Source organism: Zonotrichia albicollis, chromosome 1, assembly GCF_047830755.1.
Source record: "Zonotrichia albicollis isolate bZonAlb1 chromosome 1, bZonAlb1.hap1, whole genome shotgun sequence".
Classification (NCBI taxonomy): Eukaryota; Metazoa; Chordata; class Aves; order Passeriformes; family Passerellidae; genus Zonotrichia; species Zonotrichia albicollis.
In genome coordinates, this window is record NC_133819.1 from 48042584 (window position 1) to 48069849 (window position 27266).

A 27266-nucleotide genomic window follows, 5' to 3' on the forward strand; every position below is an offset into this window, starting at 1 on the left:
AGTCCAACAGAAAAAATCATCCTGGAAAGCTGCAGAAGTCGAGATTTTAAGCTTTTCCCCTTATTTTTCTTGGTTTTTCAAATACTACAGTTTTGTCTGGAGTCAACAAAAAATAAAAAATTAGTTTTGCTCACCTTCATACTCTGGAGAATATTTGGAAATATAAATCTACTGCTGGAGTGACTCTTCTTAACATTTTACAAAAGAGTTTACCAAACAAGACCCAGTAAAACTGTCTCCTCTCCTCATCCCTCTTCCTGTCAACAGGGTGTTGATATCACCATTTAAAAGAGGTTGTTTAAATTCTAATATTCCCAAATACAGGCAAAGGAAAAAAAAATTCAAGCCTTGAGAAATAGCACTTAGGATAAGGAACCAGCAACTCTCCCTCTCTTCCCTCCAAAATGTGATCTTTGACAGTTCCACCTTCAGATGACCTTGAGACTGGCTCAGTTGGTTAAAGCACAATGTTAGTAACACAGAGGCTGTGGGTTCAATCCCTGTAGGGCCATTCACTCCAGAGTTGGACTCAATGATCCTTCTGGGTCCCTTCCAAGTGAGACGATTCTGTGATTTTATCTAAAGCCCACAGTGTGTGCTTTGCATATGTAAAAGATGTAAGAAAAATTGTACTTGTGTGTGCTGAGAGGGAGGGTGTAATCCAAGCCTGAAGACTGATGGGGAAACAAACCCAAAATAGAAAAAGCAGGAGAAAAGTAAACCAACAAAAAAAGCCACTCCAGAAAAAAATCCTACTCCACCTTTTTTCTTTATGGAAACTGCACTGAAAGACAGAGCTGCAGCCCTTTCTCATTCTCCTGCCATTACCATCTCCACAGTGGTATAGTAGGATTACCTGATTTTATACACTCTTTTGGATTTCTGCCTCATAGACAATAGTGACCCTCTCCTGACATTACAGAAGCACTAAGAAATGAAGATTACGTAAAACCCCTGTTGGATAAGAATTGATTTTGGCAGCAACGTCAGATTAAGTAAGCTATGCTTCCAGGTGAAGCTTCACAGGAATAGTTGAGCCTGTTTAAAACCCTGTGCTGTCAAAAATACAAATTAATTTCCTCCCTCCATTGGCTGACTGAGTTTTCGACATTTAGCAAATTGAATTGCATCACTGAGGAGTCAAATAAGCATTGGAGCTGAACAAGAGAGGGAGCAGGTACTCCACAGCCAAGAAGGGTGGAAAAGGACTACTTTATATAGTGGCAAAAACCTACTAGCTTATTATTGTTTGTATTTTCTGAAAATTCATTTTCCATTTATCTAGCAATTTGGGCTTTCACAACTGTTTTCTGGGGCAATGCTGTGAGCTCAATCAGGGAACTAAACTAGGTTAAGGAATATTATATTAAAAGTAGCTTCTACTGTCACTTTTCATAACCTACACCAGTTTTCCAGTCCAGCTTGCTAGAAACAGTAGTGGTATAACTGTCCAGATGAAGCAGGACAGGAACAAGTTACTGTGAGCAAGGGCAGCTTAAACGTTTTGACAGCACTGCTGAAATTCTCATCAGACTGGGATGGAAAAAACCACCAGCAGGTATTTGAGCAACTATCCCAAAAAGTGTGCTAAAGTCGGAATAACTCCAAACCAATCTATCTTCAGTTTTCCACTGGCTGGTATACAGTATTATCTCTGTAAGACAAGCCAAGAGCTAGAATTTCACTGAACAATGCAATTTGTCCTTAAAGCATGCACAATTGATCTCTCAGAGACTTCCAGCTGTACAGCAGCCAACCCTGCAACTGCATGTGCTCAATAGAAGGCTCCTCTTAGTCAAGACACAAAACCCATACAAATATACATTTATTTAGAAGCTTACGTGAACTTGATCTAGCTGCATTTATTGTTTCCAATAGGAAGATGGCAGAATTTAACAACTAAAATTAAATCAAGGTGCTTTTTCCTCCTATCTGCATATTAAGCAATTACAACTCTCTTACAATTAAAACTATCTGCTAACCAGACTATCTGCTACCTTGTCGTAGCAGCATCAACTGGCATGTCCCTGTACCATGGCTGTATGACAATAAAGCTGCTCAGCAATGAAGCAGATGTCTGGAGAACAATCTTCTCAACAGCAGCATAAACAATTCTGTTCTGGTTACTGTCAAGACAGCTAGGCTTAGCATAATGTCTTTTTTTTTTGGCAGAAGCTGTGTGTCATTTCAGCCAAATGGCAAGTCACAGGGATCAGGATTATGCCAATTTAAAAAATGCTGAAAATTCTGCATAGACCTTCATCCTTTCCCTCCCATGAGATCAATCTTATTATTACTACTAGCAATAACAAAAAAAAATATAGATTCCTTTTATAAAATCTTTGGTCTTTCAATATTTACAGCGTGTGAATTACGTTTTCTTTTTCTTGCTTTATAAGGCATTATAAGGATTTTTTTTCCTTCTAAGGAAGGCTGAGAGTCTGTTCCAGTCACACAACTATTCTGATACATCAAGTAAAAAAACCCCAGGACTTGAACAGTCTTCTGCTTCATCAGAAGGGCTGTCTGTACAGACATGATTTTCTGAAACACAGGTTCTAGCTAGGCTCGACTACAGAATACAGCTCTGAATGAGAGAACTATGTTATCACAGCTGGGATAACAAGAAGACACGACTCCTTCTTCCACCTTGGTTCCTGAAGATATTTTTTATCAGTCATTAGGATACCTGGGACTCAGCAGCATTGCTCATTTTCTGCCCCATTTCAGGGCATTGCATTCTGAGGGGGAGTGGAAGCAGCACACCCATGCACTTCCCCTTTAGACTGTCTGCACACCCAAGCAGATGGACTGCACAGTCAGCTCCTCTTAACCAGGCATGGACTGGCTTTTGAACAAAAAGTTTAGCATTAGGAGTGCTGTGGAAATCACTTTCTGAAAAGTCTCAGAAGAGAAAAATAGCTACCTGCACACATCCACCCCACTCTTTGGTGATACAAACGCACAGTCTGAGAAACAACTGGATATCGTGGATAATTATAGAATAAAATCAGCATTTCTTGTTTTTCATGACTTGTCTTGAAGTCTTTTCTATAATTTATAGGTCACCCAAACCATAAAAACAAACATAAAACTACATTTTTTCCCCCTTTTCAGTTAATAAGACTCATAGCAGTGCTGTGGAAGCAAGAATGAGCCTGAAGGAAAAGCAAGATAAGCCATCTCAATCAACAAGATCAAGATACATGCAGACAGTTTCTAAGACATGGCATCTCTGCTGATACAAATATATTCATATTGACAAGATGCACTCTCAGATTCACTAGGGCCCATGCACACTACCACCAACCCCTCCAGCTTTGTGCTTGCACATACCATGTCCACAGTTCTCTATTCTCTAACACACTCTAATTTTCTTCAATATTCAGGAATATAACATATGGAAAACTAACTAGGAAACTCTGTGATTTCTTGTTGGCTTTTTATACTACCACTTCTTTTCATCACCTGTGAAATGAAACAGAAGTAACTAGAAATCCAGGGGTTTACTTTCTCTCAATCTGATCACTGTACTTTAATAGTCATCAGCTTCACTAAAATAATGACTAAGTAGCACAATAAACAAAGTCAACTATAAATAAAATATAGGCCTCTTCCTCAGTGAAAATTATATAAAAAGACAGAGTCTTGTTTTCCAGAGGCTATCCAGTAAAACTTAATTACACACTCAAGTTATAACTTAAGAGCTGCCTCTAACATGAAATCCGTGTGCAAAGAAAACCTCAGAGCAACTTTGCACGGAGCACGATGGCACTTCTAAGGAGCACTGCCTGGCCCCTCGGGGAAAATAGAGAATAAAGCTTGAATTAACAAAATTCATCGATTTCTAGCCCAGCTGCAGCACACCGTGAGCAGAGGCGCCACTCAGCCTGGCCTTACAGATGTAGGGCTGTTCCCAGCTGCATCAGCCCAGGGCAGCTCACAGAGGGGATCCCTGCAGAACACCAGCAGCCACCACCCCACAGGGTATGTCCCATTCCTGCTCTCCCAGAGTCTCAGTGCCAGTCCCCAGGGTGAAATACAAGAGCAGAGACAGCCACCATCCTCACAGTTTCACTGCACATCTGCTCTCAGGTCGTGGCTCAGTGACACACCTAGAATCTATTGCCACAAAAAAGGGCCTTTTCTGCATCCACTCATGACCAGTTCCTCTCTTGTTTCTTCAAGTCCCTAACTGAGCAGAAATCTAATTTTAGAGAGTCAGTTTTCTAACAGAATCATGTACTTTGCAAGAAGTTAACAGGCTGGATTGGCTTTGTGAGGCACACAGACACTGGAACCAGCTCCTGGGAAAAAAAAGCAGGACTGGGTTGAAGAGCAGGCGTTAACACACACGAAATGGGAGGAGGCAGGGAGCTGGACCATCTTTTAGCAGCACCAAGACATTAGATTTGTCTCAGCTGTATGGGTGACTCATAGCCCCATTCAAACAAACTCATAGCTCCCTGGCTCTACAGGAGTTGCACCAAAGTGGCAAAGATAACTCTCTAGTGAAGATATACCTTAAAGGCATCTTTATAAAATATGTTGTCTTCTAAAACTGGGCTATGAAAAGTTTCTGCCCCAGCCCAAAATTTCTGGCTCCTCACTCTTCCTCTAATACCTGCCCTCTGCCCTTTATAATGCCAGTGTAATCATCTGTGTAGATTCACCTATGGACACTGAGAGAGCAGTGTAGGTTCATCTACGGACACAGAGAAAAGTTTTATGTTCTGAAGCATTTTGGTGACCTTGTCAGCTGCACAGCCCATGAGGCAATGTTGCTGAGGGTGCTGAGCCCAGGTTGGGAGCAATGGCAAGGAGGCCTTCAATTTGATTTATCTGGTTCAGTGAGCATCTCGTGTGAGACCTCTTACTAACAGTAGTGTAAAACAAGAACAGACCAAAAGAGGACAACTGACTGATTCCAGCTGCATTTCTTTGACAGCCCAGGGCACTGAATGAAAAAAAAAAAAGTTTCTTTTCTTTCTTTTGAGGAAGTAGTTTGTCTGTTTGCTTAGTGTGCTGACACAGCAGCGAGTGGCAGACCCTGATGTGAGGGAGCAGATTCAGTAGCTTGAAGTGAGATGAGAAAGGAAAGCAGAAGCACCATGGTAGACTTAGGCTGCTGTGCCTCTGTGTGTTTGCTCCTTTCATCAAATCCCCAGTTCTGTTAAATATGCACTCATCATCCAGTGATGTACAGTATAAAAGCAGAAGGGAATGTACAGCATAGCACAGATGTCCCTGCTTTACCACTCCCTTTGCAAAACCAGACTTGGAAAAACCTGACCTGCTCACACCCTCAGGAGCTGAAGAATGTCTAGGCTGCTAACATGAAAGACTGCAGGGAGTACTAAGAGCTCATCAACACGTGAAGCTGCTGGAAACTCTTACAGGCTGAGTCTTTGTGCAGTGCCCAAACTCAAGAGTATTTCTCCCCACAGACAGAAATACTGATAAATACATTAGACAGGTAGATCAATCAATGCATGTTTGATGACACATTACATCAGCTAAAAAGAAAAAAAACATTAAATCCCTCAAAATGCAGACACTTACAAAAATAAAATAAAATGATAAAAAAGAAAAAGGCAGTAAACTCTGCTCATATGTCCAGTTTACAAGACTGCTGTGTGGTTTGAAAAAACTTATGCCGTCGGTCAGGACAGGGTATAATTTGCTAGACAGTTCTTTCAACAGCAGCGTTGCCTTTAGTAGTTTCCCTCCCAGACAGTTATTTTTAATCCAGACCAGTCTGCTACAGTTTGGGTCATCCCACAGTTACAAAACAGCAGTATAAACACATCTGAAGGGTGAGGAGGGCACTTGCTTTAGTCTTAGTGCAGCAAAAAGGAAAGATTGTAAAAGATGTGAAAGTTCCCTGTCTGTTTCAACAGAAAATAAAATACTTTCATTTAAATACCTTTTGCAGTGGAGTAAGTTAAACAATTAGACCTAAATAACATCACCACAAAATAAACCACAAGGGTAATGACTGTTAATTTTCCTGTGTTCTGATCTTCAGAGACATATGTGAGCCTGTCCATTTAGAATACCTTTCATTAATACACCAACTGCATACATGGGCTTATATTGACTTAAACTTGCCTTTGCTTTTAAACTTAATTTGGTCCATAAACAACAAGTACCACATGAATAAAACACAAGCTGAAAAATTTGGTAACTAGAAGCATTAATTTTAAAGTGGCATAACATGTGATGTGTGCCACAGATCAAATCACTGTAAAAATAAAAACTACCACAAAATGCTGAAGATTAAACCACAAGCTTTTGGAAATCTAGTATATAGCTGTAGTTACACAATAAGGATTCAGAGTTCCATAAGCCATTCACCACACAATGGGCAGAAATCCAGGAGAGATTGTTTTTACGCTGCCCAATCTATGGACTACTGGATTCTATAAAGTAGTTAATTTTTCTGTAGTATATCTTGTACAAGAGCCTCAGAGACCATTTGTGTTCCAATTCAAAAACCACTTACTACTTTTTCTTTACTTCCTAATGCTATTTACCCCCTTGAAGCCAAGGGAACTCAAGTACATTTGTGAGGGGATTTGAACTGATTTCAGTTTTCTTTCTCTCAGGAGATGGTGTGGGTATTGTTGACTTCTTTCTGCATAGTAGAGCTTGACACTGAGTGCAAACCTCTTACTTGAAATCAAATTCTTACTGTTTAATCATTTAATAGTGCAACAATCCAGTTGATACCTTTCTGCTGCACACTCCACATTAAGCCAATGAACACACTTAGGACATTGGTGCTGAATTTCATCAATCATTGAAATTTGGTAAGAATGAGTGTATTTTTAGAGGTCAGCTTTCATTTTTATGTCAAAAAACCCAACTGGGATTAGAAAAATCCCATTCAAAATCAAAACAATAAAAAATGGAAATAAGGAATTTTTTTAATTTGGTTTTACCACACATGTTCTCAGTAACATGAAATTTAAAACACAGTTTTTAAGTGATATCACTTTAATATCAGCCTTTAAATATACTTTCAATGGCTTATTGAAATTCCAGTGAATAGAGAAGAAACTAGGATCCCAATCTCCCCAAACTTTATGGCATAGGCCACGCTTGTGACTTCCTACTTTGCTCATCCCCAGTCCTGACCAGCCCATTGTTAGGGGAAATTAAAAAAACAGTATCTCATTGATAATTAATATACTATCCTAGAAGTCTAGACGTCTCGAGGTATTTAATTTATCAACTCAGAGAGCATGAAACCACCCCACACAGAAGGAATACTAGAGTTTAAGCAGAATACTCACTCTGTGCCACTTTCAACCATTTGCGTTAGGAGGGAAATGCCATCCAGGTTTATAAATTCTTGGGCAAACGTAACATCCCGTGAGTAGTTGGCTAAGTCTTTCAGTGCTTCTAACTTTGCATCCATACTAGAAGACTGGATCCTCTCATGGAGCTGCTGTGCATTTTGAGCCTATGAGAGAAACAAAACACACAAAACAAAATCAACAAAACAGCTTTTGTTACAACGAAAATCATGAGTAAAATGTCAGTGTAAGCAGGAACAATGACCATGTTTAATATTAATGACATTTAACTTCCATGCTCAGAAAAGATTTAGTTCAAATGCAAATTGCTTTTGTAAAAGTATATTACTCGTGTATTACTCCATTATTACCTATAATTGTTTGGATTTTGCAGAATCATTAGCTGAGCAATGGGTAGATGTCCCATTGTCTCAGGCAAAATGTGAGCATTACAAATAACAGCCTTTGGCTTGAAGAACTTATGTGTCACATCAATAAAGAAGAAATGAAAATAAAACAAACTGCATAAGACAATCTCAGTAAAATAATAGTGGCACTTTTTTCCTGTCAATGCTTACTCAGGTTACACACTTCTCATCACCTTTAGCAGCAAAGACCACATACTGTCCTAACCATGATACATCAAGAGAGACCAACTCCAGACCTTCTGCTCCTTCCTCCCTCTCTTCTTATGTTCTCAGTCACTTCAAACACTCATATACCCTTTTAACAAGGAGTGCAAAATAATTACTTCCCACATAACACTATGATATTATCTGTCATACATCTTTTTTGCGTGTTCAATATCCTCGTGTTATGCTATTCTGGTCATTAATGTTTCAAATAGAGGATGACTTAGTGAAATTCAAAATGGACACTGATGATAAAAAGGTAAAGAAATACTTAAATAATGTATATTAAATTTCCTCTCTCTTTAGCCATACAAATACTTTAAAATACATCTCACGTTTTCAATTTGATGCTTTCACTTACCTGAACAGAATATCCAAAAAGCTTCAGCTAATACCTACCTAGGTCATACTTTTCTTAGAAAAATAATCTTTCTCCCTACACATAGAGATATCTGCAAAATTCTGTTTCCTAGGATTCATTTCTTACCTGCACCCAAGAAAAGGTGAATGAGAGGCTATGTGTCATTAGGGAAACAGATTAAACATAAATTCTGTTAAGAGTTATTTTCTCTGAGATTATGTTTATTCTTTCTCAGCTGGAGAAGAAATAGAGAAGAAAGGGCTCTGCTGACAGACAATTCCTTTTCTGTTCAAGTAATGAATGTACTCTTCACAGAGATGGTCATCTCTGAAGATAAAGATTCTGCGAAAGCAGTCATTTTTAGTGCAAGTGGCCATTTAAACAAAAAGCCCAGAGAAATAAGCAGCATAGTGTTGCTACAGATTCAGCTGCCTAGCTACATAACTTTGATTGCTACAAAAATATGAATAAATTAAATGTCCCAATCTCCTCCAATATCAGCAACACTGGTTAGTTCTTGTTTTTACAATGGTGGTGGTAAATGCATAGTCTCCAGTCAGCATTTGACCAGAAAAAAATGCAGTAAGGAGCATGCATGTGGGAGAAATGACTTCTAGTTAGTGTGGCTGTGGTTAACACAGCATTGAAAAGAAACAGAATGTCTTTAGTCCTAAGCTTTTTTATGCTTTAAGTATAGGGTGATGCAGCCATAGCAGCTCCATTACCTATAAAAAGGCAGAATCCTGTCATCCAAAAGATCTTTCTGCCACAGAAGGTTACCTACTCTATCAATGCCTGTAATGGGGAAACAATGGTTGATACAGCCTCTCTGTAATGGCAATGGCTGTCCAAATGAACACTAAAAGACTATTCTCTCAAGCATAATCAGGTGAGAAGGTAAATAATTTGCTGAAGCCCATGCAAGAGGTAAAAATAGATACCACTTACTTTCAACTTCCGGGATAACTACCAAATACTTCCCCCAGCCCTTTCCTTTCATCAGAGGGGGTGAAAAAAGCTTTGCTAAAGTACTCTTCTATAATCAGCTACAAAAATTCACCACTATTATTACCTGAACCAGAAGTTCAACAGCCAACTCCTATCTTCTCAAAGTATGTCCTTCATGGAGCCATTCCTAACGCTAAACTCCCCACTATAAGGAGGACTCAGAGATGCAAAATATCTTCAAATCATTACTGTTTCATTGAATGCATGCAATGCCTGAATTCTTGCCCACCTCAGGACAGAAACACTCTGGAAAAACTTCAATACTGCCATGGCAGCTGCATTCCCCAAACTTTGGAAATGATTGCTCAGATTTAACCTTAAACCTATTAAATCTGTGCACGTAGCTTTTTCTAACCTGCCATACTTCTTGAAAGTTACCACTCCCACTATCTTCCCACTCAAGGATGTTCTACTGAACTGGAAGTTCTTCCAGCTTTCCACAGGAACCCAGTCCTCTAAAATCTCCTGGATTCAGAAAATGAACAAACAGGAAAGGTGAACAAAACAACTGGTTCACAGTGACCGAGCAGCTCTCCTAAGCTGCTCTATCAATAAGTCTGAGTGGGCAAACCTTGGGCAGCAGAACTGTGGCCAAACAGATGGAGACTGTAATTGCCTGTGTATCACAATAGCAAGCAAGAAAAACATGTGAGCAGAGCCAGGAGAACATCCTCCTCCAAACCCCTTCACAACACACTGCGCTGAGTAAACAACGCTTAGTCTTCATACTTATTCACAACAGATTATTTATGGTGAAGTTCAGCATTTCTCTTGAGGAGAGACTCCTGCCCCCAGCAGGAACATCTGGGGCTGGTGAAGTGCTGCTGTTAGCCAGTCAGACTTCCATTGCACCTGTATCCGCACCAAGCATGGAAAGAGCCAACCCTCCCTCTCACCAAACCCGAGAACACCAGGACACAGATGTGCATGAGCAGCTCACCAACACTGCACAACACCAGCATGAGCAGGACCAACCTATCAACTGAGATATGTTAATCCTCTTTCCTCTGCAGTCAGCGAGAGCTTTGAAATTTACCAGACTAAAACCAAAATATAATCTTAGATAAGAGACAGCTTGGAAGCCTCCACAGAGCACAAAAATCCATGCTACAGAAGTGGTTCAGACATGCTTTAAGCACATAAAAGAGTGCTTACTAACATCATAGGCTTTATCTGACTATGCCAAGGTTCCATCAGCAAAGTTTACACACAGTTGCAGTCTTCTTACATTAAACAAGTTTTGCAAGACAACGCATCCCATAAACCTTGCTCCTTCTACTCTCAGATGAGAACAGACAAATGGCAGAGGAGATCTTGATTGAGGGGGTAAACATATATTTGTCTCAGCAAGAGTGCTGGCACGTGTCTCACTGGCAACATGGACAAAAGTCATATTGTCTGTTGTCATCCCAAATGCCTGATGTATGAAAATATTGCCTTGGTTAACACCATGCAGTCCTCACAAGTCTTCTAATTCTTGTTGCCATAGCACTCATACATGCTCATGCAATATACAGCTCATTTATGACTGCATTAAGAAATGAAACCCAGATGAAATATGCTCTGAGTGCCTACCAGGGACCTATTTTAATGATTTGCAAGCCATCAGTGGATGGACAGAAAGCACAGCTCATTAAAGCAATAGCAGAGCTGGCTTCCATGTCTGCATTCTTACTGAAATATCATTCAGGTAGGAGTAAATATAAATATATAAACCCTTGCAACTGAGAATCATTAGAGGGAATTAGCAGAAATATGGCTACTCAAGGAAATGAAAGGCAGAATTAACTGCTCTCCTTTTTAGGAAGGTAGGAAGGAAGAAGGGAAGTTTGTAAAACATGTGCTGTTGAAGTCCCAGCATTTCAAAAGGCTGTCAAGTGGCATAAGCCACATGTCTAGTCTTAAATGACTTGCTCCAAGGACATCCAGAAAGGTTGCCCTTAGGGAGCAGCACTGCTTAAAAGGAGCAGCTTGATGAGATTGTCAGCTTAAAGAGAGAACTAATGACCTAAATCCAAGATGTGACTTTCTTAGAGACTCAAATAGCCATTTGGAGGTTAAGAATCCCAAGATCATCCTAACAAGGGATTCTACTGATCAAACTATCATTTCTTTGCCACAGAATACTTTGTGCAAAAACTTTGAAAGCAACTCATTAACCAGACATACACAGGGCTTCTGTACAGAATACAAAATACAGCAAGTAAGGACAAGAGGGAGGACACAGATCCAAATGCAACCACTATCAAACATGAATGCGCCACGGAAGAAAGTTGGACCACTGGTTGAAATTGCTGGCTTTCCATTATGTAACCAGTTGTCTTCTTTATCCTTTACAAAAAGCAAATAAAATAAGGGTATTGTTATCTGTCCTGTAAATTAAGTTACATCAGTCAATATGTTGCTAGAAAAAGAGCATAGAGACCATCAGTAGCTACCCAATCCAGCTTTGTCCTTACCAAACACATGCATTTCTGCAGTTTAATTTAAATCATTCAGTGTTGGAACACCATGGTGTCTTAAAGTGCTGTTTTTTCCTGGATTATTGTTGCTATTTCACCTAAAACTGCATATATGTCAGGGAGCAATGGAGGAGTGGATACATTACATAACCATCATTTTACAAATTCAGCAGACCCACCAAGGCTAACCAGCATCTGATGCCAGGTAAGCAAAGAGAATCTATTTTAATTACTACATGCATTAATGGTTAACATTTTTTGCATGAGCTCTGAAGCATAGTTTGTACATCTGAAGCACTGTACAGATGTGATACACAGAGAGGTCCTGTGGAATCATTACAGGCAATTAAGGAGGCAGAAACAGGGAAATGGTTATCTCTATAGTCTTGCACTAAATCAATGACAAAAGCATTACAGATGTATAGCCAAATGTATTACACAAATATGCCTTAAAATAAGGCATATGCAATCACTAGCCACTTCTCAATGCTTTATGAGCATTTTTTTCTTCTGTCTGCATTTGAAATAATCTCTTCCACTTACTATTCAAAACGTGCCTTTTGAAACCTGAAAACATCAAACTAAACCTTTCTCTATGAACAGACAAACCCCAACTCCACTTCTCAAATCTACTACGAGCAGAAAAATATAAAAGTGGCTAATTGACCCCCATGGTCAGTGCTTCTGGTATAAGGTTTATTTAGCAACTAATTTACCATTACATGATAAACATAATCACAATTACAGGTTAGAACTGCAAAAAGTTATGCATTTACAGAACTTCAAATACATGTTCAAGCAATTGTAGATCAAAAATTCTAAACTAGATCCTCAAAACTTTACTTTGAGGATTCAACGTATAAGCAGAACTAGGTTTAAAAAAACTCTTTGTACTTCCTAGCCTGTTTAGATCACATATAAAGAACATGTTCTTAATATCTGTAGAAGCATTCATAAAAAATACTATGATGACTATCATTGAATGCCTTTATTTACATGATTGCTCGTTGTACACATGTTGATACTCTGCCTACAAACAAATGACAGGTTTGAGAACTCAACTGATCCATGGCCTGGAGATAAAAAAAGGAAAAAGACAAAAGCAAATTATCAGGTCCCACAAATACCACATCAGAAAAACCCCTTTTACCCAGGTTTTAAGGTATATACCTCATAAGCAAGCCTTTTTTGTAAGTGGCCAAGAAGCTGCTTTTAATAAACAGTAAGTGCTCAAGTAATCAATTGTGTTTGAAAACCATTAAATTGAATAAACGACACCAGTTCCTTCAATTTAATTTTCCCAGTATTTAGCATCTTTTTAAAACAATTAGTCATTTGAGAAAGGATTTGTAGGATCTGACTGAAGGAATCCTGCAGTTCCACACACTAAAAGGTTGGACTTCGCTTGCTGCATTGCAGGACACAAAAGTCCTTTCGCATCAGCCTCACACTCTGGAGCAATTACAGCTCATTTATACACCTACCCACCCTGCACTGGAATATGGTTATCACAACAGAGACAGCAGCAATACAGCATCTCAATTGTCACATACGTTCAAATACAAAGAAATGTTGCATAAGAAACTTTTCATGCGTCCCTTCAGAAATGCAGACGGACAATGGGGGAAAACAGGTCACGGAAAACTGCAAAAACACACAATAGCCCAAAGAATTGGTAAGAAAGATGATAGGAGAGGTTAAAATAAATAAGAAAGATGATATAGGAACAAAGATAATATGGGAGAAATTCAATCTCCACTCAAGTTACCTAGGAAACAGAGTGTCTGTGTGGTGAGCAGTTTATAGAGGAAAAAAATAGCATTGTTTAGGAAAAAAACAGTCTTTCAGAGAATCTCACAAACTTAGCAAACAGACCTATGGAAACAAAGAAGCAGTTCAAATTCCCACCAGGCCTAACGACTGGCGTTTGCAAACTTTTAACTCAAAGAAATTTAAAATAGGCACATTGTAAATCTCTCAAGGCAAGCATTTATAATGGATTTAGCAGCACACCATAACTGCAGTTCTGCCCTTGCAGTATTAACAATGGTTTTCAGATAAAGGTCCCTGTATAGGCACACAAAATAATCTAAATCCAAGATTAAAAAAGAGAAAGTATTTAACGTTTATATTCATGGAGTTAGATTTCAAATCCTCATTTTAAAAAGTCTGCTCAAAAATGCTGGTTTATTATTTCTAGATAAAACTACCTTTCTTTCCTCTTTTTTTAAAATCTTTAATAGCACTGACTGTGGGTATGTGAGCAATAAATAATTTGAGGCTAATGACAACAGAACTCAAAAAGATTGCGTCTCATCCTTCTCATCCAATTTTCTATGTCTTGGGCCATGCAACCCTAAAGGGTACACCCAGATTACTGGCTGTCATGGTTATAAGCTGCATAAAAATTAAGGACTAGAAAAGCATTTTAAGCTCATGCAGCCTTCAGAACAGGTCAACAAAACTCCTCTCAACTCTTCAAGGAAAAAAGTTTCCTCAAAAGGCTTGTAAAGTTCAGGACAATTTCCCCCCCCAACAGCCAGGAAGTAGGCAGCTCAGACCTCTCTGAAACTACAGGGACACATCCCAGAAACTGCATAATCCATATGTGGCTTCTCATCATTTCTCTCAATCTTTCTTTCCTTTCCTAAATCATCTACCTTTTCATAAAGTTTTTTTTTGCTCTTTTGTTTTGAGTATGATTTTTGGTTTTTTGGGACAAGAGGAAAGATAGTTTCAGCTTTATCCTATTGTAGGATAGAAAAAACAGAGGGGTAGGGGGAATTCAGAATCTTGATGTTTTCATATGATGAGAAAAACATTTCTCACCCAGCACTAACAGCTAGGAAAGCATCTTTCCCATTTTGTAGGAGTGTATCATGCAGCCTGTTCTTCACATTATATCTTCCAACTTCTGCTGCTCTCATACAGAATTTCAGAGGAAATATGGAAACAGATTGCCTGTTAGCTTTTCAGGGTAAATGACAACCATTGTGTGGGTCATCCATTTAAGAACCACAGCTTGGAGGCCTTTATCTGTTTTAGGTACTGCTATGATGACCACTTTGACAGTACCTTAAAAAATAAAGAGACTATTCTAGAGTGAGGACATGCAGAACTTCAATTTTTACATATTTAAACAATACAGATATTTGCTTATCTGCCAAAAAACCAGTATGTTCCTCCTTTCAAGAGACCTCCCTGATTCTGGGAAAAGTTAACACAAAATTTTGAAACATCAGGAAGTACGAAAATAAGCACTAGTTCAGACATAAACATTACTACTGGAGAACAGAGAGTAGACCAGCCTTCTGTCTTAAAACAGGATGGCTGAGTCACTCATAACTGCAGGCCAGTGCCAGAGCAGTCCATAATTTGTTAGGTAACTGGCAATATCTCAACATCCTCAGGACTCCAGAATTGATTAACTGACCCGGAGGCAAATCAACAAAGAAACAGAACAAGCAGGTGATAGTCCTAGAAAGACAGGTGGGTGCAAAGCACCACCTTCCTGACCACTGGTAGTAGCAGATAGTGTTGTACATCCAAGATTTGTCTTTTGTGTTTGTAGGTCCCATTTCCAAATGCACAAGTGACCATAAAGTCTCTGTGGAGACTGATCTGTCTCCACAGATCAGTCACAGCACAGCCTCTCTTCAGTGAGGCTTCACAATGCAACTGGTTGTGGATTTTGAGATGGGAGAATTCCATGAGTTGTCCTATATGGTTATTCCAGGTTGTGGTTACACCAAAACATGACACACTGCATTTGGACTACATTGGTTCTTGATGAACCCCAGATGCTGTTTTGATTTCAAGAGATCCCTAGTCTGGGAACTACTGGAGGGGATATTTGTTATTAAGAAGTCACAAAGGTTAGAAGGAGCTGGTGCTGGGGCTGCCTGTTTCTGAGGAATTTCCATCAAAAGGGGTTTATTCTACCAGAAATGGTTTTCCCATGCACAAGGCTGTTTTGGTGATATATGCCAAGAGACTGGAATCACACAGATCCTGACAGAGCTATGGTCTTAAACTGCTGTTTTTTTGCTTTTTTTTTTAATGTCTATAAAGCTCTGAATATAGTGACCATTGAAGAACATGATGAAAGCTAATGGAAGCCTCTTGTCTTTGCCCTGCTGGCTGCTGAGAAGTGCTTTCTGTTGAGAAGCTACTGCGTGGCAGGGCTTGAGCATTAGAATGCTTCAAATCTGCAGAGGCTAGAACACCATCATGAAGAGGTAAACCATTTTAATAGCACACTAACTACATTTGTCAGCAAGGAAATTGGATTGCTGCTGCCTTAGACATACATCTTCCAGGACTAATAGTGGCTTTCAGCATGTGGCAGCAGCACTGCTCAACTCAGCAGGAAAACAAGCCATTACAGGGCAACCAGAAGCTCTGCTGTGCTTTTTAGGAGCTGGCAAAGAGATGGTGTAGGGGGGAAAAAGCCAACAGCAAAGAAATCCCAGTCAAATATCAACATTACAGCTGCTACTCACTCAACACAAAACCAGAGATCAAGAAAGTTCTGACCTGTGCCACCCAGCAGAGCTCTCCATTATTCAAATCCCTGACCTTCCTCCTGGCTTCCTGGTTTTGAGTTGTGAGGCAGAAAAAGAGCAACTTGAGGGAGGCTGCAATGTCAGCAGGGAAGCAGAGATATCTTGTATGTAAAAACTGCTCCCAGTGGAAGTGAGACACAAAAATTCACCCAATTCTGCCAACAGTATCTCCAAATGTCACTCAGAGTCATTATTCCTGCCTCCATAACGCATAACCTTTGCTCCTGGAAGATTGTGGGATACATTGTGGATAAAGCTTAAAATTACATACATTAGTTCACAAGTATTTACAAACTGAATTTTCACTTTGAAAGAAGAGAAGAACACTGACTCACCGGAGATGTTGTTAATCGAAGGATGGCTCCATTTTTTATTTCATTACGGTTCTGAAAAAGAAAAAAACAAAGGTTTTACTTAAGACTTACTCACATAAAAAGATGAAACATGCATTGAGCAGACTGTCATGCCAAACCTGCAACAGTGCTTTTCCCTGTCTGCATGCAAAAGCTTCCCCCTTTCCAATGTAAGCTAGCATCTATTTTCCTCATTGAGGCATATAACATTAGTTTCAACAAATAGGTTGAATTCACATGACACTTAACCAACTTGAACTCTTTCAAGAATGACTTCATGTTTTTCAAAGTTTAGCTTCCACTGGCAACTTCTAAATATTTTTTTTTAAATATGCTGTCCATGGTGTCTGGCTCTGGTGCTGTACATACTTGAGGAGTTTGTAAGTTTGCTGAAACCTGTCATTAAGCATCTACAGGATTTAGAATTCATCCCACTGGCTCTTTATTTTCTATAACAAGAACATGCTGACTTAAACCACTGGAACCTACCCACTGAGCTCTGCCACCACGACTTTGCATTCTCCCTCAAAGTGAAAAAAGCTTCACTGCTAGCAGAGTAAAGTTCAAACATGACTTAAGTCCTTCTCCTTGCCCAGCTGTCAGAGAGAGAGGGCATTTAACATTTTCTTTTGGTTAAGCTCACACAGCCGTGGCGTAAGATATGGTGTACGCTTACAACATCCTTCCAACCCTGTGGTCAAAGCCCATGTGCAAAGCTTGCCTCTTTCAACAACTATTTCTATTCACCACAGGGTAGGAGAATAAAGTACCTACAGCAATGAACATGCTGACAGGCACTGACTGTGTGCAGCACAACACACAGTCACAATGCCAGTCATGGTTCAGTAGCTGTTCATGAGCTGACACTCTAATCTGTCAGAGGAATTGGAGGAATCCCTAACAGTTTGAGAGAGAAGAGCTAATTTTGTACTGAAGACCACGTTGCAGACTTTCTGCAGACTGGTGTTTAGCCAAGAAAAAATATGAAGGTGTATTTCTCCTCTGTCAGTTTTTCCCAAATCTATTTCATCTTTCTTGTTCCCATTCTGATACAGCTCAAATCCAAAATGCTAAAAACCAGATAAATCTTGCCTGAAACCAGGTCAAGTAGTCCCAAAATAAAACTCCAGTACATTGTCTCATTCTTGGTGTCCAAGTCATCTGTGGGATTGGTTCTAGCTACCTCAAAGATCACTCTCCACCCACAAAGACTTCTTCACTCTAACTGAAATAAATGAAGTGCCAGACAACACAGGGGCTACAAGAGAGAAGCTTTCTTACAGCATCTTTGCCTGCATATGCAGCAACTCTTCTCAGCCCTCAGCAGCCTCCTCCTGCCAGAACAGCCCCAGGGAGGCCAGCCAGGCTACACTCAAAAGAGGGGCAAAGAAGGGTGAGCAGCTAAACACTGGGTGACTTCCCATAGCACTAGCAAAGTGCCAGATTTTCTCCACTTGTAGTGGAACAGCACCAGACCCAGCTACATTTCATCATGTCTAAGGAATCTGTGTGAAGTGGCCGCAGTGCATTTGTGTGGTTTAATCTCAATCAGTGCTGAAACAAACTCACTTCACAAACAGTTGTGGTTGCTAAAACTGTTACCACCTCCTGGATTTGTGGAGCTGAATAAAAGTAATTGCTTTGGGACAGACAATTAGCATAGGCTATATCTACCTCCATCAGCAGCTTAGACTAAGCTACTGGACTTCAGCTGCATCAGGCCTGATGTTTTCCATGCACACATACACAAGGTTCCATCAGTTTTACTTGGAAGGCAGCAAATCCCAGCATGCAACAACATGAAAACCAGGAAATCAATAAGACTTAAACAACTTGAACTGTACTAATCCCACTCAGAAGTTAAAGTTCACGGACATATTTATAAAAACATTGGAGCTTGTAAGTGGACTGTTCTTAAACATAAATAAGAGCATACAGAGAGGCTTATTTTTTTAGGCAGCAAAAGTTTAGGCTTAGTTTCTCATGCTTCCTGCTGCAATTAACATGAACTACCAACTCAGATGTACAAATGAGTGTGTGGTTTGTTTGTGACAAGTCACTTCATCTGGGCCTCAATAAGCACCTTTGCAAACACTCTCAGTCCACTGAAAACAAGAGGTACTGGGCATAGCACAAGCATAGTGATCTCCAGAGACAAGAGAAGGAACAGAGGAAACTCAGAGGAACACACAGAGTAATTAAAAGCATCCCTGGACATTTTCTTTGGAGTCTGTTTAATCATGAAGATGAATCTAAAACACCAAAGCTTTCAGGCTCAAAGGTGTAATGCTTGTCAGAGCCCACAGCACAGAAGCCCATGGACCTTTCATCATGTCTGGCTCAGAGCAAGGTGTCTACATCTGCCCTATACTGTAAATTCAATAACAAAAGACAGAGAGAGATCATCTTCAACTCCTGGTTTAGAACAAAGCCTAAGGAAAACTGCTCATGCCTTATCTCTGAAAGTATTCAAAGCACAGTCTCTAGCACAGCAAGCTAACCAAAATTTGAAAAAGGTTAGCAGTTACCCAATTTAAAAAATATATAATTTTGTTTACCCATTCTAAATATTGGCTTAATCACATACCAGGAAACAGCATGTAAGAGTACAATTAAACCAAGAGGTTTTCCTACATTAACTGCATGATGCAGTAGTCAGCACGCCAGTTAATTTTAATTGCAACATTTACACACAGTTAATCCTCTTAGTATTAAGGATAGCATCCCGTGGATTTCTTTTCCAGGATAACAGAGCATCATTACAGCAGTCCAGTTTTGGAAGTCATATTTAAAGGCATCATTGCTGTTCAGGACAGAACTCACCCCCACCTATGGCAGACAAATAAAATAAAATAAAGGACAAGAACAGGGCAAAATCAAAAAATCCTCTTCCAAGATATTCATGACCTGTTTCTCAAGTGTATATGAAGTTAGTAGATGTTGTTCATGATGTTGATCTGTATTAGAAAAGTTTAATCCTGAGCAGTGAAGAAACTACTGAAATGTTACTATCCAAAATGTCCCTAAAAAACTCCATAACAGGAAAATAGATCTGTTATAATTGTTATCCATGACAAAGACAGCAGTTAGATCAAGAACCAATAAGTCCCCTCGTCAATATTTTATCTAGCAAGATAGAATATATCACAGGATGATTTTTTCCTAATGGACTAGGCAATATTCCCAAGATGAGATTTCAATCAGACTAAATACTTTTATGAAGACACACAAAGAACATCACACAGCAGGAAGTAGGGGACACCTGGAAAGTTCATCTTGCATTCAGATTTTAGGACCCTCTGCCTTCTAACTTCACCAGCTGGAGCAACATGAACCTAAATGCCCAGAAATGCTCCAGAAGGCAGGAGAAGCAAGGAAGGAGAGGCAGTGGGGTAGCCCTGCATGTCAGAGAGTTTTCCATTCTCAGAGAGCTAAGGAGGGGGCTCAGCAGAACTGCTGTCCTGGAATTCTGGACAGGAGATGTATGCCTGTTTGGGAGCCTAGTTGACAGAATCCATAATTCATTGGGAGGCAATCCTGAGGGTCAAAGGAGTCGAGGAAGGCTGGGCATCCTGCATGGAGGAAATCTTAAAAGCACAGAAGCAGGCCAAGGCAAGAGAAGAGTGGGAAACACCAGCCTGGCTGAGCACAAACCTTTGGTTGGAACTAAGGAAAAATAAGAGAGATTACAAGCTTTGGAAGAAGGGGCAGCACACTCAGGAGGGCTACTGGGGTGTTGTGAGGTTATGCAGGGAGAAAATTAGAAGGACCAAAGCTAAACTAAAACTTAATCTGGGGAACTACAGGACTGTCAGTCTGACCTCAGTGCCAGGGAAAGTCACAGAACAGATCACCCTGAGTGACATCATGAGGTCTTGCAGCTGGCCATTTGTCTCGGTGCAGGGAAGGCTCGAGACCCTCAATATGAGTGTTCAGCAAGCTCCGTTTATTGCAAAGAGCATCAAACTTTTATACACAACAAGCAATAGGCTCATGCATATTCTGCAAGCTAGCCATCTATTGGTTATATACAGATATCAGTTTCTTCATTCCAAAGGAGTTAGATCTGCTTTTTCTCATGTCTCTAGTCTTTCAACTACAGCATTTTGTTATACTTACACAGCTATACTCAAGGACAGTGTCCTTGCAGGTGCAGGACTTAGATTAGCTGGGTTCTTGTCACATAGCTATTTCTCCACAATGAGGCACATACAGGACAACCAGATGATCAGGCCCAGCCAGAAAGGGTTTAGGAAAGGCAAATCCTGCTTGACCAATCTGGTCTCCTATGCAAAAGTGAACTCCTCAGCAGATGAGGGAAAGGCTGTGGATGTTGTTCACCTGGACTTTAGTAAGGCCTTTGACACTGTCTCCCACAGCATTCTCCTGGAGAAATTGGCTGCTCATGGCTTGGACAGGTGCATTGCTGGGTAAAAAACTGGTTTGACTGCCAATCCCAAAAGGTAGTGACGAGTGGAGTAAAATCCAGCTGGTTATATCTGGTCACCAGTGGTGGTCCCCAGAGCTCAGTAAGGTGGAGGTCAGTCTCTTTCAAGAAACAATCAATAGGATAAGAGGAAATAAGAGGTTGAACGAGGGGGGTTTTAGATTTAGTAGCAAGAAAAAATTATTCATGGAAAGGGTTGCCAAGCACTGGAACAAGCTGATCAGGGAAGTAGTAGAGTCACTGCCCCTGGAAGCATTTAAAAGATGTGGCACTTGGGGACAAGTTTTGTGGTGGACTTGGCAGTGCTAGGTTAATGGTTGGACTTGATTATCTCAGGAGGTTTTTCCAACCTAAACAATTCTGTGACTATCTGCCAGCAGATTCTGCAGATTCTCAAAGCTCTGCTTTTCTGTGTCACTACTTTGCCCAAAACACATGCAGGAGACTTACATCTAGAAAGCAGGCCTCAAGCATCACCAGAGTCCACCAAACCATGCAGAGGAGGGCAAGTAAATTCACTTTAAAAAATAATCCTATCAAAAGAGTGAAGCTATTCATTCAGAGCTTTGCTGCAGTGACACTGGAAAATTTACCAGGAAAAATAGGTTATTTTGCAACACATTTGTCTTATCATTTTAATGATCTTTTATACCCAGCAAAATGCCTCAAGGCTCAGCTCACTCTAACTGGTTGGAATGGAATATTTTCTTAACATACTTGATGAAGTTCCAGAAGCATTGGTTCCCATGGTTATACTCAGACTGTTCTTTAACCTTGACCAAACAGCTTTCTTCAGACTTCTCTAATCACCCCAGACAATAACAGCCAAGAAATCTAAAATTCTTCTTGCATTTATTACCTTTAGTAATAGATTCATCCTTATTTCCTTACTGCTGTTATTTTGTTGCACCTTCCTCCAAACGGACACAACAACAGAAAATTAGAGCTGTGAAATACACTTTAAGTTTATGACTCCATTACATTTCCACAAGGATGAGTTTGTGCAAGTTGTAAATGAGGACAAAATGATACAGAATATTAGAGTTATAGAGCTCATTACTGAGTTAACAGCTCAGGAAAGAGAGGCAAAGCTCTCCCTCAAAGCACGGATTCAGCGTGCTACAGGATCCAGTAAACACTGGGTGTCACCAGAGGTGGCACCAGGAACAGGACAGAGGGCGTCACTCTGCCACAGCACAGGAGCTCCATGTACCCACATACAGGGCACCGAGTGCACCTTCACTCCTTAGGAGGGGCACAGCAGCTTCTGAGAAAATGCAGAGAAAGGCAAATGTCCAATGGGCTTCAGCAGCTGCCTCAAAAGGCGGGGTCAACTTAGTTTGGAGGGACAAAGGACACAGGAGAGCCTGTAGTGGACAACCAGAATGCAGAAATGTTTTTATGAAACCCTGCAGTATGAGAACTTAGGGGCACATGATGTAATCAGTAGGGGGTCAGCTTAAAGCAGATAGAAAATACACCTCTCCATTCAAAAGGCAGTAAACTCTTCAAGCTTGCTCTCAGAGGTTCAAGAAGAGATGAAGGAGTGGCATCACCTTTATGCAGGATATTAAATAGACTAAGTGTAGGAGTAGCCTCCAACACCTGTAGTACAACAAATGTGAATACTGAGGAGGCATAAAGAGACTGCAAGTCATCATCAGATCGCTACCCTGAACAGCATTTGCTACTGCTAGAGCTGGAGACAGACTATGAGATGGGATTTCATTTGGCTGACTTGGTAGGGGATTTCTTAAGTTTATTTTTAGTCACCAAAATATTTAATAAGATGTAAGCTAAGTGATACAGGTAAATACCTATTTGTACTACTTGGCATGACAGAAGTGTACTGTTTTAGAAGAAATACTGATGCAATTAAGCTTGTGATAAAATTTCTTTTCTGGGAAGCTATTGAAAAGAAGGGACAATGTCTTCTGGATTTTCCTGTTATGATTTGATTATAACATTTTCCTTAAAAAATTAAGTAGTTTCTAAAAGATAATGTTTTCTGCATGCTGTTTATCTGTCTCTATTCAAGGATTACAGAAGCTGGTAAACCAAGTTAGACCAAGTGGTGCACTTTCAGGCTGTACATTAGCCAGTGCAATTCTACAACTTACAAGAGGCAGAATTCTGCACATTCTCTAGTGCATGAGGCCCCAACATTTCCCTTACATCAGATCTACCACCACACAGCAGCACAGTCTACCATCTGACCTTAAAAAGTTAACACTTCCTCTTCCTTCATTCACAAAAAGGAGGAAAATAAAAAGTGTTCCAGAGTCCAGAGTTTTGTTTTGCAGATGCGTGACTTGAACAAACTCTCCACCCAGCAGCAGTCACTAGGATGTTAGTGAAGCAAAGAGAAAGACGAAACAGAGTAAAAAAATAATGCTCAACTACCTATTTCTCCAGCAACCCACAGAAATACCAACTTGACTGCCACTTAAATCACATCCTAAGAAAAAGACCAAACTTTGCATGATTTACCCATCTGCAAGTGGAGTGATCTACAAGGACAGCATTACCAGGCACCACTTGTTCTGCAGAGCAGCAGTGGTATTACACTTTGGGCAGACATCCTTCTGACACATTGAAAGAAGTTACACACGAGTTATTTTTAACTTGGATCAGTTCCCCAATTCAAGCAACCACACAGACACACAGCACAGTTGTACCAGCCACAGGGAAGGGGTGGGCCCAACACAGGCAGCCCTATCATCCTCTGAGAAATTCCAACAGAAGAGCTGCACCCTGAAAAATAAACATCAGGAAATGACTGACTTAGCTGTGCTTACACTGTTATTAGTAAGATGATGTGGCGAAATCAGAACAGGGCTGGTATGGATACAAAAAAACCCAAGAACAAAACCCCACCAAACACAAGTAAGGATTATCAAACTGAGGTCAGCTCTTCAGCACAGGTTACCCACCATATTCACTCATAGCACCACTGAGGGCCAGCACAGCAGCAGTGCTCCTTAAGCAGATGCTTAGAGAATAAGTGAATACTGAAGCCCAGGCTGTGGCTCACTTTTGCCAAATCAAAGCACAGTTGCCCAGTTTGCTACCACAAAATTTTTGCTTTTCAACATCTTGCTCATCCCTGCTACTGTTATATGTGGCATAGACAGTTGTATCAGTCAACAAGGGAAATAAAGCAGATGAAAATTTTATCATTTTGGGGTTTGCCTGGTTTGCACAGTAGAAGACAGGAATAAGCAGTATAGCATAAGCAGGAAAAGAGGGCCAGCTCATTTTGCAAGCACCAGGTTTGGAGCCACAACACCAAGACTTGTTTAAGGGAAAGTCTGCAGGGTTTGTGCTTCTCTAGGACATACACCCCTCTCCTACACCCTTCCTTTGCCCTTCCTCTCCCTCACAGGAGGACTGCAGGTAAAACATCCCTTTTCCATTTTTGACTGCAGTTGGAACTTTACAAAATATTGTTCCATGTCAGATTAAGCCAGTTCCAGAAACAACTGAGGGACAGCTCACAGCTGTTAAAAAACAAAGTTCCATTCTTCTTCCTATCTTTCCTTTACTTCTTTCTTGTGTACAGGCTATTCCTGGACATGATTCAAGTCCTGCCTCATCCCTGCATCAGATCAAGCAGCCTTTTTACTAAGCAAATTTAATGAATTAAAGTGGCACAAAATGATCTCCTCCTTGCCACCACCTCCAAAAATTGTCAAAAACAAAAAAAAAAAAACCAAACAAAAAATAAACACAAAAAAACCCCCAAAAATTTAGTGTCAGGATCTTCTGGGGAAGGGGAGAAGAAATCAGAACTATCCTCTTTCAGTGCTGACCTGTTATGTCTGTTCATTGCACTTAGGAAAACTACCCATCCAAATAGGTTGTTCTCTAAGCATAAAGAGGAAGTAAAGAATATTTTTCTTTAGGGCCAAATCTTACACAAAACTGTTTGCCATCAGCTGAACCCAAATAGTTGTAATGTGTTCCTGTATTCCATACCTACCTTCAATTGCTCTAACTGAAAGCTGGACATTTTTATAGCCTTTTCTCTCTAGTGATTAATTGTGAGGCAAAATTGCAAACTTAATTCAGGAAAATATATATACAGATTTTTTTAAAACTACCCCACTTGTTCCATCTCATCAGCCTTGATATGGAACTAAGGAACTAAACAGAAGACTGCCATAACAGTTATTTTAATAGGAAGCAAAGAGAAGAATTAAGCTGTTTATGCCGGGGCCAGAAAGTATAATAGGGGGACGGGGCATAATTCTTTTCATTAGAAAATTTAGTATAGACCAAAAGTTTCACAAAAAAGAGTCCTAAGAGAACTAAAAGAAGGATAACCATTATCACTGTTCTTGAAATCAGCCTGAATGAAGGAGGACTGAAAGTGATTTAGTATATGGATACTGAAGTTTTACTTCTGTTCACTACAGGGCAGTGTTACCAGCATCCATCAAGCAGGCAGGAGCATGGCCACTCAGATGCCACATGCTGCCCTTACTGTAGGGAATTTCTGCAGGGCTGTGCAGATCCCCCAAAACAGTAAGAAATTTGTGAATATGTGGGAAATACCATGCCTTATAAGTGGCGGAGAAAAGGGAAAGCCAGGCATGGTTTGATCCAGATCTAATCTACAACCTACCATTTATGTAGCACTATTAATAAAAGTATTATCAGGAGTGATGCGAAATGGAAAATGAAACAGCTCTCTTAACACATTTCTCCAGTTCTCATTCCTCATGCTACTTTTCATTCTCAGTTGCTTAAGAAGTACCAGGTCCTTCAAGAATCAGAAACCATTATTAAGAATGTTTTTTTTACAACTCACTGAAATTCAATTAATCAGAGAAAACAGACAAATATAAAAAACGTAAAAACTCAAAAAGTCCCAACTATACAAATTGCTCATTTCTCGTCCTGTTATTTGCATACACTCCCACACAGGGAGCCTGTAAAGGCATGGAGGAATTTCACATGAATATACAATTACAGGTTGCATTCAGCAAAAAATAGGTCATGAGCAAAATCACCTTTGAAAAAGCACAAAGAACAGGGACTTCACTCAGGTTCCCAGCCCTGAGAAGATGGGGTTAGAAAGATGTCCCATCTTCAAACACAGCACAGAGTTGAATAATTACAACCAAAGGAAGGTGAAGCAGCTCTTGCAAAACAGAATTAAAAGTTTCCCAAAACTAATGGAGTAAACTCAGTGTCTGCTCCCCCCCACTTCAAGCAATAAGAATGAAAGGATAATGTAGGACATAGGAAAAAAGGGGGGAAAACCCATGGGAAGTCTCCTGATGCATCAAATGTAAAAAAGAACAAACACAACAAAATTGTGACTATAATAACGGGTTGCATTCAATATAAAGATGAATGAAACAACCTTGTATTTAAAGATAACAAAAAATGTCACTGTTGTCACCTCTGCATGCTCAGTGCTGGCTCACAAACCCCTCAGCACCAGCAGCCAACCCTTAATTTCTGAGATCTGCTCAGGTGGAGGGTTAAGAGTGACCACATTCTGCGTCCAGCAGTGAATCCAGCTTGAACACCATCCTTCCCCAGGCAAACACAGCATCTACAAATGGATCCAGAGCTGGCCATGGTCTGCAAGGCCAAGGGAGAGCAGTGATGAGGGACCAGCCATATCCACCAAAGTGCAGCATCAGCCACTCAAATGTCTGTCCCTGCCCTGCTGATACTGCCAGCAGAGGAACACAGCTAACAATTATCTGAGCTGCGGTTTTCAGCCAGGGAGCACACATAGCACACAAAATTATACAGCCATTTTCTACTCCTCATACAGCATTTTCTTTTCTAAACCTGAGTTCCCCCAGGCTACAGTGTTCCTGAGTCATTGCACCTGATGTACACAAGCATCTAATTCAGGTACAGCCTGGATAGACTGAGGCAAAGGTGACTTATTTATTCTTATCTTGTAGTATCTAGCATGATAAGATCCCAACTGAGAAGTCAGGCTTTTAGGCATTTGACCTACCAGAGAAATGCTCCTTCGTGATAAGCAAGGCCTTAAAACACACACACACACACCCCTATTAATATTAAAAATTAATTAAAAACAAGCACTTTGAGATGAGTACATCAGAGAGATTTTAGGTCAGGCACTATGAGTGCTTCATTTTCTTGTC

At 40.2% G+C, this 27266-nt stretch overlaps 1 protein-coding gene across 5 annotated transcripts in view; it reads right to left on the minus strand.

Annotated features, from left to right (window-relative positions):
• ELMO1 (engulfment and cell motility 1) overlaps positions 1-27266 on the minus strand; it is a 301543-nt gene that overhangs the window by 208107 nt on the left and 66170 nt on the right. For all 5 annotated transcript variants that reach the window (XM_074540487.1, XM_074540461.1, XM_074540470.1 and 2 more), the window contains 2 exons: positions 16665-16715; positions 7299-7468 (listed from right to left, as the gene is read on the minus strand). In XM_074540487.1, the coding sequence (XP_074396588.1) occupies positions 7299-7468; positions 16665-16715 (221 nt within the window). The remainder of the gene's footprint in view (positions 1-7298; positions 7469-16664; positions 16716-27266) is intronic.